This window comes from Salvelinus alpinus, chromosome 16 (assembly GCF_045679555.1).
Source record: "Salvelinus alpinus chromosome 16, SLU_Salpinus.1, whole genome shotgun sequence".
NCBI classification, from domain to species: Eukaryota; Metazoa; Chordata; class Actinopteri; order Salmoniformes; family Salmonidae; genus Salvelinus; species Salvelinus alpinus.
The window spans coordinates 18,585,084-18,598,770 of record NC_092101.1 but is presented as its reverse complement, the minus strand read 5'-3'; the positions used below and the strand labels follow the sequence as shown (position 1 = coordinate 18,598,770).

The 13,687-nt window shown below is 42.6% G+C and overlaps 1 protein-coding gene across 1 annotated transcript; it reads left to right on the top strand.

Annotated features, from left to right (window-relative positions):
• The first annotated feature begins 1,511 nt into the window (after positions 1 to 1,511).
• On the top strand, positions 1,512 to 12,681 carry LOC139541031 (transmembrane protein 59-like). Its single transcript, XM_071345186.1, has 8 exons — positions 1,512 to 1,880; positions 3,418 to 3,523; positions 3,920 to 4,014; positions 4,262 to 4,414; positions 8,250 to 8,355; positions 9,602 to 9,722; positions 9,826 to 9,943; positions 10,845 to 12,681. Exons 1-8 carry the CDS (start codon positions 1,716 to 1,718, stop codon positions 11,001 to 11,003), a joined length of 1,023 nt encoding a protein of 340 aa, XP_071201287.1. The 5' UTR covers positions 1,512 to 1,715; the 3' UTR covers positions 11,004 to 12,681.
• Positions 12,682 to 13,687: the final 1,006 nt, after the last annotated feature.

Below are 13,687 nucleotides of genomic sequence, written 5' to 3'. Positions count from 1 at the left end.
TCTCTCTGTACTTTGCTTGGGTCATCTTTCCCATGATCCTGACTAGCCTACCAGTCCCTGCCGCTTAAAAACATCCCCACAGCATGATGCTGCCACCACCATGCTTCACGGTAGGGATGGTGGCAGGTTTCCTCCAGACGTGACGCTTGGCATTCAGGCCAAAGAGTTAAATCTTGGTTTCATCAGACCAGAGACTCTTGCCGCTTCTCATAGGCTGTCATGTGCCTTTTACCAAGGAGTGGCTTCCGCTTCTCATAATCTGAGAGTCCTTTAGGTGCCTTTTGACAAACTCCAAGCAGGCTGTCATGTGCCTTTTACCCAGGAGTGGCTTCCGTCTGGCCACTCTACAATAAAGGCCTGATTGGTGGAGTGCTGCAGAGATGGTTGTTCTTCTGGAAGGTTTTCCCATCTCTACAGAGGAACTCTGGAGCTCTGTCAGAGTGACCATCATGACCATCGGGTTCTTGGTTACCTCCCTGACCAAGGCCCTTCTCCCCCCATTGCTCAGATTGGCTGGGCACCCAGCTCTAGGAAGAGTCTTGGTGGTTCCAACTTCTTTCATTTAAGAATGATGGAAGCCATTGTGTTCTTGGGGACCTTCAATGCTGCAGAAATGTTTTGGTACCCTTCCCTATATCTGTGTGTCACATTCTGACCTTAGTTCCTTTGTTATGTCTTTATTTTAGTTTGGTCAGGGCGTGAGTTGGGGTGGGCATTCTATGTTGTTTTTCTATGTTTTGGTTCTGTTTGGTATATTTCTATGTGTTTGGCCTAGTATGGTTCTCAATCAGAGGCAGGTGTCAGTCGTTGTCTCTGATTGGGAGCCATATTTAGGTAGCCTGTTTTTCATTGTGTTTTGTGGGTGATTGTTTCCTGTTTCAGTGTTTGCACCATACGGGACTGTTTCGGTTGTTTGTTCGTGTTTTGTTATTTTTTGTTCTGTGTTCATTTTGATTTATTAAAAATCGATTATGGACACTTACCACGCTGCGCATTGGTCCTCCTCTTCTTCCAACCACGACAAGCGTTACACTGTGCCTCGACACAATCCTGTCTCGGGAGCTCTACGGACAACTCCTTTGACCTCATGGCTTGGTTTTTGCTTTGACATGCACTGTCAACTGTGGGACCTGATGTAGACAGGTGTGTGCCTTTCCAAATCATGTCCAGTTAATTGAATTTACCACAGGTAGACTCCAATGAAGTTTTAGAAACATCTCAATGATGATCAATGGAAACAGGATGCACCTGAGCTCAATTTCGAGTCTCATAGCAAAGGGTCTGAATACGCATGTAAATAAGGTATTTCTGTTTTTTATTTTTTAATACATTTGCAAAAATTGCCACAAACCTGTTTTCGCTTTGCCATTATATGCTATTGTGTGTAGATTGATGAGGGGAAAAAATTATTTAATCAATTTTAGAATAAGGCTGTAATGTATCAAAATGTGGAAAAGTGAAAGGGTCTGAATACTTTCCGAATGCACTGTATACACCTCAGAGAATTTGCACTGTGTGGAGTGAAGACCGCACAGAGAGGGGGCGCGCAGCAGCGTGTGAGCGATGATGTTTGGAGTGACGACACCACGAAACCATAGCACAAGATTACCGAAGCAGATAGCAATCGGGTTGAAGCAACATCCATCAGAGAAGCCCAGAGCCCACTAAAAGTGCCAGTGCTCGTCCAGACTGTGGTGATCAAATCCGTCTTTGAAATGCTTCAGTTCGGCGGCAGGGTGTGCGTTGTCTCCGCTGTCGTCTGGCTGCTTCTGGCGGGGCTGGCGGCTGCGTCTTCTGATCTATTTGACAACCAACTAGGCGACATCAGTTACTGCAAAAAGCAATGCCAGATCACCATCAAAAACAAAAGCCCAGCTAAAGTAAGTGATACTTGGAAACGATATAGACCTCATTGAGGAATAGCAGAATAGCAGTATATATTCGGCTACATATCAATGTGACGAAAAGTCTGTTTTCGTGCTTGAATCGCTGCTATAATAAGTTCTTACGTTTCGACGACTGTATCCGAAATTGAATAAGGTATATCGATAACCGATAGACTTCCTTTTAGTCTTTAAGTGCTGGAAATCTGTTGTTTAAATGTAGCATGGCCAATGCGTAACGAAGGCCCACATTTTTACTAAATGGCATGGTTATCCTAAATCGTATCAACCGTAGGCTAGGCTACGCTACCTAACTTAATTTCTGCACTAAGTGGACATTATCATGCACGATTTGGCCGAAAATATCATTTTATGACGCATGTAATTGTTATTCTTTCCACAGCTCTGATCCTCCATTATAGCCATATAGTCTACTCCCCCTACTTCCTCTGGATTGATTTACACATTAATTACATAACTTATGTATGTTCATATAAAACCCAGTCGTAAAATTGTTGTGAGGGCACCAGACCAAACATGGCATTCTCCAATAGAGCCTATTGCCATTTGCAATTATTTGTCGATGAACAGCAATATGCAGGATATGTAAATAGTATCTAATTAATTACAATATCCATGTTTGAATAATCTTAAATAATGTACCATTTGAAAAATACTTATAACCTGTAAGATGACTAATGGATGATTAGTGTCTATAGCCAATAACGGTAACTCCCTCAGCTAGGCTATTATTTTCCCAACTACACATCATCGTTTCGGCTCAGCTCAGGTGTGGTTCAGACATCATGCAGGGGAGTGCGGAGCAGAGCAGCAAAATGGATCACAGTGAACTATGCGGAATCACCTGTTTTCAGAACACTGCACCAGTTTATAGGCCCTAAAGTATGCCTTTGATGTGCGCGTATTATTTGAACAACACCTTAGTGACAAATAGTCAGTGCTTGAACAATGTTCCGTTTATTTTATTCATGGGACTATAATTGCCACTGTGTAGTAAGCAAATAATTACCTATACAAAGGAACCGTGCATCCTGGGTCAGAATAAAGTCCCGCTAGACCCACAGCGAACAGGGGAAAACGCAGTAAATCGAAAGGATGACACGCATGACACTGTAATACGCATGTAAGCCGTTGATGGTCGGACAAGGGGATCACTTTGTCGCTCACGTTCCTGTGTCAGTCGCTTAGGGGCGCTGTTTTGTTCTTCTGTAATAGAACCAGGCTTGGCGGAAACTGTGACCAAGTGATTGTTATTCTTCACTCATCACAAAATTCCCTGGCACGACATTTGCAGTATTTTCCATGTGTACCTCTAAGATCAATAATTCCTCACCTCATTTAAAATATTTAGTCTGTAACATTATCCAATTGAAATACCTCTGTGGTATAGGCATATCTAATTGCCTATCTAATTAATCACACACAAATCCAGGACAATATCTCATTCTCTTTGAGGATATCTGCTTTGTTTGAATAGTCATAATTAGCTCCTATGTTTTTCTCTCTCCTGAAGGACTCCATACTGAATGCCTGTCACCGTGGTTGTCGTCTCTACTCCATATGTCAGTTTGTGAATGGCAATGCTGGCTTCAACACCAGCAGGGAGGAGTGTCAAGGAGGTAAACAAAACAAACAAATCCCAAGCTATGCTTCAAGGCCAGAAAGCACTTGATTCAACCTATTGGCCTATCATGTGCCTGTACCAGGGCCAACATGACATTAATGGAACCCTGTGTGTGTGTGGCTCAATTGAAGCTGTTCACTCAGTTGGTGACTTGTTTATTGAAAATCAATCCTGTGATCTGCTGTCCTCCCTGGTCCCGGCAGTAGATGCTCAAATGTTCTGATATTGATGACTGTAGGGAGGGGTGAATAGGGACGCAATGACTAACACATGCTGTGTATTTTCTCTTTAACCTCTTTTTCTATCTCTCTCTTCTCTCTCTCTCTCCCTCCCTTATCTTTCTCGCCCCTCTCCCCCTCTCTCTTCTACCCCCCCCCCTTTCTCTCTGTAGCATGCCAGGAAGCATACAGCAAACTGCTGGAGCAGGAGGCCTGCAGCACCGGCTGTGCCAGCCAGCCCTCCGAACCTGAGATCAAGAGGAGGAAGGTTAGCATGGTCATTCAGTAGCCATTCAGTAGGCCACACACACACACACACACACACACACACACACACACACACACACACACACACACACACACACACACACACACACACACACACACAGACACAAACACACACACACACACACACACACATAGTCTTGTACAGCAACACACACACACCATTACTTTTTTGCCAGAGGAAATAATGGCACCTGAACTCAGACAGTTCAACCTGTTGTTCCCTGCAGCTGAAGGCCATGGCCCACCGTCCCAAGCCCCCCTCTGTCATGGACACCGTGTCGAGCTGGTTTAACGACATCGTCAGCTCTGCTCAGAGCTTCATCTCCTCTACCTGGACCTTCTACCTGCAGGCCGACGACGGCAAGGTGGTTGTCTTCCAGGTGAGACACTGTCAGGACTCAAGTTACACAGTGACTATTGGGGGTACAGCTGTAATTCAAACCTTGGGGGCAACAGAGGTGAACTCAACTCAAACATAAGGGTGAAAAGGGCGTGGGATCAGTACTGTATATGATTTACTTGATAAGTGACGGTTAAGTCAAGACAGGCTGGCTGAATCTATAGAGAAGGACAACCGAGATCTGTAAATCCAGTAATAAAAAGACACGTGGTGAGACAACATGAAATTATGAAAACAACAGTCTTCATGCCATTTCTTTCTTTAGCCTTAGGGGTGATGGATGGATGCTTGTCTTCTATGGATGTGACATGCTAGCAGAGGTGAGAGCAGGCTCCACAGGCTCCGAGCTGGCTAGCAGGCCTGTGTTTAGTGGGCAACTGGCTGGCTGCCACCCTCTTGACAAATTGACTGGGGGCAAAGAAACAACAGAAAAGCACTAAGGCTGAGGGACAGCTGAAAGAGAAGACAAGCCGCCGCTGCAATACAAATCACAACTGCAGACATTCAGAATGAGTGGGTTCTGCAGAGCAGAGGGCTGTGTAGGATGACAGGCTGTATGGACTCACTAGGAGGACCATGGTGACTTGTAGCCTTAGGCGTGATACAAAACAAACAGGAAATGGTTAGGAGACCCACTGTGCTAGCAGTTTGTCCACATTATGTAGCAGTTTTAGTAAGTTCTCAAAAAGGGCCATTCAAAGGCAACACAGTACACTACTGGAGCTGAAGTGAATTGGACAAAAATAAATGTATTAACAAGTTCATATGAGTTTTCAAGAGTTAGTGAGAGAGCCAACTTGTGGAATGAATGGCACTTGGTCTTCATGCAGTGTTCAGTGTGACAAGTTTATTTGGGCCAAGTGATTTCTATTTGAATCAGTTCACAGTGGAATTACGTGCGCTCTCCTTCAGTTAATCAGTCATTTGAACAAATAAGACTTTTAATTCACTAAGGAGCCAATAGATGTAGGTGTATTTTGCTATGTGATGTACAGAGGTGATTCCCAAAACTACTTTCTAAAGAACTGAGACTCTATTTCCAATAGCTATTGAGGCTTTAGCTCACAGGTCTAATGTGGTCTTGAGTCACACAAACGTCTGAAGATTGATACCAGGTCCATTACATTTAGAGGACTAACGTAGTGCACATAAACCATCTGGGTTCTATATCAATGTGGGTTACCCACAACATTTTCCAAAAGTTTGTGTGTTTAGATGCAACTGTGATCAAAGCAGCTTCTCTGATTGCTCCAGGCAAGCCACCTGTGTCTGAGGGCGGCGGTTTGAGTCTCAGTCCCACAAGCGGCAGATTCTCCCTTCTTCAGCTCCCTTTAGCTGTATCTCAGACAATGGGCTGAGCTCCAGCTCGGGGAACATCCATCCCTCTCCTACCCACATTTGACATGGGTTAAGTGGCAGCCTCTTTCTTAATCACACTTATTCATGCCATCCTAGCCTCCCAGTGATTCAGGAGTGCTCCTCCAAGGTAATCAGCGAGAATCAAGCTGTTTCCTCCGGGCTTAGAGGGAGTAAACACAGCCAACAGGGCCCTCTCATCACTGATTGGGGGGATAACGCTTGTTTGGAAAAGGGGTCTTGTTTCAATTCCTTCCGCGTCCAACATTCACATGATGCAGGGTCCCCTTGAAGGAAATAGGGACATACATAGATACTACTTCTATAACATCCCCCCCTCTAAGAAGAAAGTGAGCCCAAATGACCCAAAAATACAAAATAAGGGAAGGGAGGTTGTTACTTTGGAAAAGGATCCCTCCTTCCTGTTGGTCTTTGTGCCTCTATAGCTAGAGCACCTTTGGCATTCTGGGACAATAATGCATGACAGATGTACATCAGAAGGCCTACTGTTACTGATGGCAAGATTTCCAGTCTGCAGCCAATAACTACTAACATACTCAAATGTTCACTCTTCTCTTCCCACTGCCTTTCCCCCCAATATTACACCTGGATCCAATGTGCTCCGTAAAATCCTTGCTATCGCTAAAACTGGTGGTGAAATGACTTTGAAAATAACAATAGTTTGTCTGAATATCTATGACCTTTTGTTAGACCAAGCCTTATTCTCTTCCACATAGGTCATCTCAGTTAAATGACTATATCTGACCAATTTACTTCCTTTTCTCTTTGCTTATCTCACATTCGTTGACCCATAGACTATTCAAATGCCGATTGATACATTTTATTTTCAGTTGTCATAACTACGCATGCATACATGGACCTGTGTGTCAAGAATATGATTTTTTCTTTTAAAAAATGACTCCCTCTGTCTACACGTCTTGTTGTTGGGAAAGGTTCAGTAGAGGGTAACCAAAATCCTATTTTAATGAGTTCTCCAGGGGGAGCCAGAAACACAGTCTCCATAATGAAAGGCACAATGATGCCTCTGCTGACAGAGCTGGGTCAATGTGTGTGTGTGTGCGTGTGTGTGTGTGTGTGCGCGCGCGCGTGCATGTGTACGTGCAAGTGTGCTTGTGTGTGTGTTTGCGCGCCTACTTGAATGTGTGTGTGTATAGACATAGGGATTAACCCTGTCTTCACTCTTAAGTCATTCAGGTTCGCTCACATACTGTAGTGCACAATTGCTGTTTTTAAAGGCCTCTTTTCAGAGACACTTTCTTCAGTCAAGTGGCCTTTTCACTCCCCTCGGAGAGAATGAATTGGGGGGCTCTTGAGCAGCCAACCAGGACAGACTCAGCAATGGGCAAGCAGGGGGTCCTTTAATGAAGTTAGAGAGAAAGAAATGCTGATTTAAAACTCCACCTGTGTGCCAAAGAACAATCCATACAATCTGCTCTATACAATCTATACCTCAGGAGGGCTCAGTGCCACCTGAACAGCCATTGTAAGGTGTGATTAAGTGGTTTTATGTTTGTACTGTTTGGAAGTACCGTTTTGTACTGTTTGGTAGTTTGGAAGTACCGTTTTGTACTGTTTGGTAGTTTGGAAGTACCGTTTTGTACTGTTTGGTAGTTTGGAAGTACCGTTTTGTACTGTTTGGTAGTTTGGAAGTACCGTTTTGTACTGTTTGGTAGTTTGGAAGTACCGTTTTGTACTGTTTGGTAGTTTGGAAGTACCGTTTTGTACTGTTTGGTAGTTTGGAAGTACCGTTTTGTACTGTTTGGTAGTTTGGAAGTACCGTTTTGTACTGTTTGGTAGTTTGGAAGTACCGTTTTGTACTGTTTGGCAGTTTGGAAGTACCGTTTTGTACTGTTTGGTAGTTTGGAAGTACCGTTTTGTACTGTTTGGTAGTTTGGAAGTACCGTTTTGTACTGTTTGGTAGTTTGGAAGTACCGTTTTGTACTGTTTGGTAGTTTGGAAATACCGTTTTGTACTGTTTGGTAGTTTGGAAGTACCGTTTTGTACTGTTTGGTAGTTTGGAAGTACCGTTTTGTACTGTTTGGTAGTTTGGAAGTACCGTTTTGTACTGTTTGGTAGTTTGGAAGTACCGTTTTGTACTGTTTGGTAGTTTGGAAGTCTATCTGGCTTAATTTCACAGATGGCTGAGGTACACAGTGCCTGGCTTGCAGCAGCACACATTTAGTAAAAATGCAATGTTCTCCTATAATCAGTGAGTCCTCTCTTTGTTTGAGTACATGTGGCAGTATCCTCTACATCTAAGTCTGCAGTTGTGTGTATTTCTCCCTGTCGTGTTTAGCTGTTCATTGAGTATTCTTAGTCCAGACTTCATTATGGTCTAACCTCAATGTGTAAAACATACATTTTTCTGCCACTTTTTCAGTGAATTACAGTGTGTAATTACTAGTGCCTGAATTGACTTTGTTTGTTGTTCCTACCAGAGCCAACCAGAGATTGAGTACACTCTGCCGGAGCTGCAGGCTCCCCGCTCCAATGTGGCAGACAAGCCCTGGCCACAGGTCCACTCCCACACACAGAGACCCCATGGTGAGACACCAACCGCCTGCAGTGTTGTGGCATGCAGCTCTGTCACACATCGAGACCCATAATGTACAAATCATAATAAGACCTAGTATACAGTGCATTAAAACCTCTTAGGGATAGGGGGCAGTATTTTTACGTCCGGATGAAAAGCGTACCCAAAGTAAACTGCCTGTTACTCAGGCCCAGAAGCTAGGATATGCATGTAATTGGTAGATTTGGATAGAAAATACTCTAAGGTTTCTATAACTGTTACAACTATGTCTGTAAGTATAACAGAACTGATTTGGTAGGTGATACCCTGAGGACAAACCATCCAGGGATTTTCTTTTGTTGAGGTCATAGTATTCCCCAATGGTATTCTATGGGAAGCCCTATTTAATAGGAACCTGGTTGCAGTTCCTATGGCTTCCACTAGATGTCAACAGTCTTTAGAAATTGGGTGATGTTTTTCTTTTGAGAAATTAAGAAGTATGGCTGTTCTTTGTAAGTGTCACTCCAGGTGGACTCTACTGTTTGGTGCGAGTGAACTGGAACGTGCTTCACGTTGTTTTTATCCGGTATTGTAAACAGTTTATCCCGTTTAAAATTTTATCTATTATTTACGTTTTAGGATACCTGAGGTTGGATTAGGAACGTTGTTTGAAATGTTTGGACCAAGTTTACAGGTAACTTATTAGATACTTTGTAGTCATGTTGGGCGAGTTGGAACCGGTGTATTTCTGAATGAAACCCGCCAAATAAATTGACATTTTGGGGATATAAAGAAGGAATTTATCAAACAAAACGACCATTCATTGTGTCACTGAGACATTTGGGATTGCAAAAAGAAGAAGATCTTCAAAGGTAAGGCATTTATTATATCGTTATTTCTGACTTTTGTGTCGCCACCTGCCTGGTTGAAAATTATTTTCATGTGTTTGTATGCGGGGCGCTGTCCTCAGATAATCGCATGGTCTGCTTTCGCCGTAAAGTCTTTTTGAAATCTGACACAGCGGCTGGATTAACAAGAAGTTAAGCTTTATTTTGATGTATTACACTTATATTTTCGTGAATCTTGAATATTCATATTTCTGTAGTTTGAATTTGGCGCTCTGCAATTTCACTGGATGTTGTCAAATCGATCCCGCTAAAGGGATTGGCGCGCGAAGGGATCACTAACAGGTTAAAGGAGGATTACATTGAATTGAATATGCTTTATTGATCTCAAAGTCACAAAGTCTGTTGCTCATAAGTGTTCACCTCTGTGCAGGTGTGAAAGGACATGGGGAGAAGGGAGCAGCCAAGGCCGGAGGCAAGGGGAAGCACCCAGCAGTCCAGCAACATACAGAGGACCCCACCGCTGAGCATGACTTCCTGGGTTGCATGTCAAGGTGAGGAAATATTGAACAACAACGGTCATCTGCCCAAATCAACCCATTTCGTTCCCTCTGATTTAGAGGTCTTCTGAGTTGTAGGACCTCCCCTTTCTCTCAGGCGCTCTGGACTGCCTCGTTGGATCCTGGCTGCCTGTCTCTTCCTGTCCATCATGGTGATGTTGTGGCTGAGCTGTGCCAGCCTGGTCACTGCACCTGAACAGCACATCAAAACAGAGGTAAACATTGCACCAGAGCAACACATCAACACAGAGGTAAACACTGCACCAGAACAGCACATAAAAACAGAGGTAAACACAGCACCAGAGCAACACATCAACACAGAGGTAAACACTGCACCAGAACAGCACATCAAAACAGAGGTAAACACAGCACCAGAGCAACACATCAACACAGAGGTAAACACTGCACCAGAACAGCACATCAAAACAGAGGTAAACACAGCACCAGAACAACACATCAAAACAGAGGTAAACACAGCACCAGAGCAACACATCAACACAGAGGTAAACACTGCACCAGAGCAACACAGAGGTAAACACTGCACCAGAGCAACACATCAACACAGAGGTAAACACTGCACCAGAACAGCACATCAAAACAGAGGGTAAACACAGCACCTCACAACACAGGTCAACACAGCACCAGAACAGCATCACGAAAAACCTGAATTATATTGGCAAACTCTGTCTTTTAGATTAAAACCAGCTAACCCTCTATGTAACTTCATTTCCCCTGTGTTAGATTAATTGTTAACTCACTGAAGTGTTACCTGAAAGCTGGAATCTGCATTTGGGGAAACAGAGCCACGGAACATTTGTTATTGTTTTTGTTTTGTTTATGAAATGGAAGAGAGTAGCATCCAGCATCGTGATGAAAAAAATGCAATTCATACTCTGCTCTTCTATCGCGCGTGCAATGGTGTGCATGATGTCCTAGGGAAACAAACATTTTTCATTGTTTTAAGGAATTTCTTTGTTTTTGTAATATCACAAATGGATGTGGCAGTTTCACCAATACTGATTCCAGCTTTAACATGTGTTTTCCTGAGATGAATTAGGCCCAGAGACAATGGGAACATTTCTATCGATTTGAATGAATAACTGATTCCTTTCCCAGCTGAGCATCAACGGAGACAATGAGTTTCTGGATGACGTCCAGAAGGTCAACCCCTACTATCTGACCCCTGTGATTGCTGTAGCCATCGACCAACCAGAGGAGAGCGAGGAAGCTGGACCACTGCCAGTCAAGGTTGACCTCAACAAGACATCTCTTTAGGGGACCAAAGGGATCGGCTCTCTGGTTTCTAGGGTAACCATTTCGTAAAAACCTCCCTCAGTAAAAGAGGGGAACAGAAACACACCAACACACACACCAGATTTTTTATACACACATGGCACAATCCCTTCAAAACATATTTGTCCCGTCTGAATTCTAGTTTCTATAACAAGTCTGACCATCAGATCTTAGCCTGTTGTGCTTATCTCTGCATACAATACCAATTTTCCAGATCCCTAGAGTCCGTTGATAAATCTCACTAAGAGTGTGGAGATCTAGTTGTCACCACCTTCTTGTACCTATCATTTTGTATTTGACAATGCAGTTGCTTAAGGCTTATTTAATGGACATTGTAACTATTAAATGTAACTACTTAGATCTGCCTGTGAGGAAGTCAAGGAGAACATGTGCTCTGAAAGCTTTCCAGGCTTTTGATGTCAAGGGATAAAAAAGAAAGGACACACACAGGGATTCAAATTGAAGATGAATAAAAATGATCTTACATCCTCTTGGAATTAATTTGTGTAGATAGAGAAAAGGTATGGAGATGTTTAAAATGCTTTGAAAGCTATTTTGTGAACGCTGCAGGAGACAATGGCTACCAGGTTTCACCTTTGATGATAATCACTGATATATCACCTAAAAGAAGCAAATGCACTCCATAAATTATAGATCTCTGTAGATCTTACAGAGAATTCTCAGATCAGATGAAACACCCCATTTAATTGAATTCTGACATTTGGCAAATAAAGGAATTGTGCTCAAATTATGTTGACTGACACCCTCAGCTAACTGTGTTTGTGTGTGTGTGTGTGTGTTTGTGTGAGTGAGAGTGCGTACGGCGTGTGCATGTGTGTGTGAACAAAATAAAAACAGTACTTGGTGCTGAATTAAACTGGAATTGTACCGCCCACTCAGAATGAGAATTATCGTATGTATTTATTCATGACTTTGTGTATTTATTCAGAACCAATAACATAAGGTACCTGTTTACTAGTGTCAGTGAAGTCCCATGTAAATACTCATCTATCCAAATCTATCCTATTGCTACAGCTGTAATACAACAATGTACCCCCTTTTCCAGAGACATGCCGGAAGACTAATATTACTGTATTATTACTATATCTCCTTAAGGGTTAGTCCTATTAGCTCTTAAATGTACCATGCGCTTTCTAATAGTAGACTGTTTTGTATGCTATACAGGCACATAATGATAGGGAAGACCAATGGGATGCTCAATGCAAGGCTTTTAGAAAAGACCTTTGTTATCGAGTAACACACTCAATGAGATTTCAGTTCTCTCCTCAGTGATGTTGATGCCCAGTAAAGTACATTTTCCTTTTGCCTACTCACTGTGCATGCTAGTACGCTACACCACATTCAATGAAACCACCCATCTCAGTATGGCAGGCAACTAATGTACACTTGTGGTTTTTGTGTTTCTATTTAAGTGTCGAATAGAATGTTAGGATATTAATCTCATGATTTAAGTTAAGAAACAAGATGGATATCTCTAAAAGCCATTCGATATCAGTCCTGCTTCAAGTGAAGGTTACAGCTTCATGTAGAATGTGATAAGAGTTTCGAACTGTAAACGGTTCCTTTTTATCTGTTTGTTTTCAATGAAATAATACATAACTACAACATGATGAATAAAGTGTGTTCATGGTAAATATAATGGAGATGACTTTGTGGGTTTTATGTCAGTACACATACATGTATCGCATCTACAGTATGCATGATCAATTATGGAATGACTCGCAGTCCCATTGAGATTTAAGACGTTCTTTAAGCCATTCTTATACCATATTAATTTAAAACATATATTTCCACTTTCTTCCATACATTCAAATTGTTCATGGAGGATATGAAATATCAACAACATAATCACATAGCACTACGTCATACTAGTTGGTACAGTATCTTCCGTTTGTCAAATGTTCTATTTTGGTTGTAAAAACGTCCAACATTTTGCATGTACAAATCCCCAGACTCTCATTGTTTCTGTGTGCTATTTCAGAGTCTCTGTGCTCCCAAGTGAGGAACATTTCAGTTGCAGGGAAGTGAGGGAACCCCACCAAATGCATCTGGAACTCATTAGAAACCCTCCTGTCCAGACAAAAGGCACACACACAAAGCCTTGGGTGGCTGAAATGTGTTTTTTTCCCCTCTCACTCTGCTGTGGGGCAACTTATTTTGTTTTCTGTAGCTTGTACACAGGGCTACTAATTCAGAATGAACTCCTAATGATGGAGGTGGATCACATACACTGAGGAATGAATGCATGGAAAATCTCAACGCGATTGTCATTTTTATCCACACGGTGGCGCCTAAAGCTCCTCACTGATTTCATTGTGTCTGTTTTTAGCTGTTTGTCTTGCCTTGTGACTCTCCGGAATCAGAAGACAGGTTATATTATACAAGGGCAACAGGTGTGGTTAGAGCGTTGGGGCAGTAACCGAAAGGTTGTTGGTTTGCATACCCAAGTCAACAAGGTGAACAATCTGTCTATGTGCCATGGAGCTAGGCACTTAACCCAAATTTTCTACAGGGGTGTCGTACTACTATGGCTGACCCTGTAAAAACAACATATTTCACTGCACCTACTGTATCTGGTGTATGTGACAATACAATGTATTAATATATATATTTTATACTTCTTTGACTTGTGATATCTGAGAGGT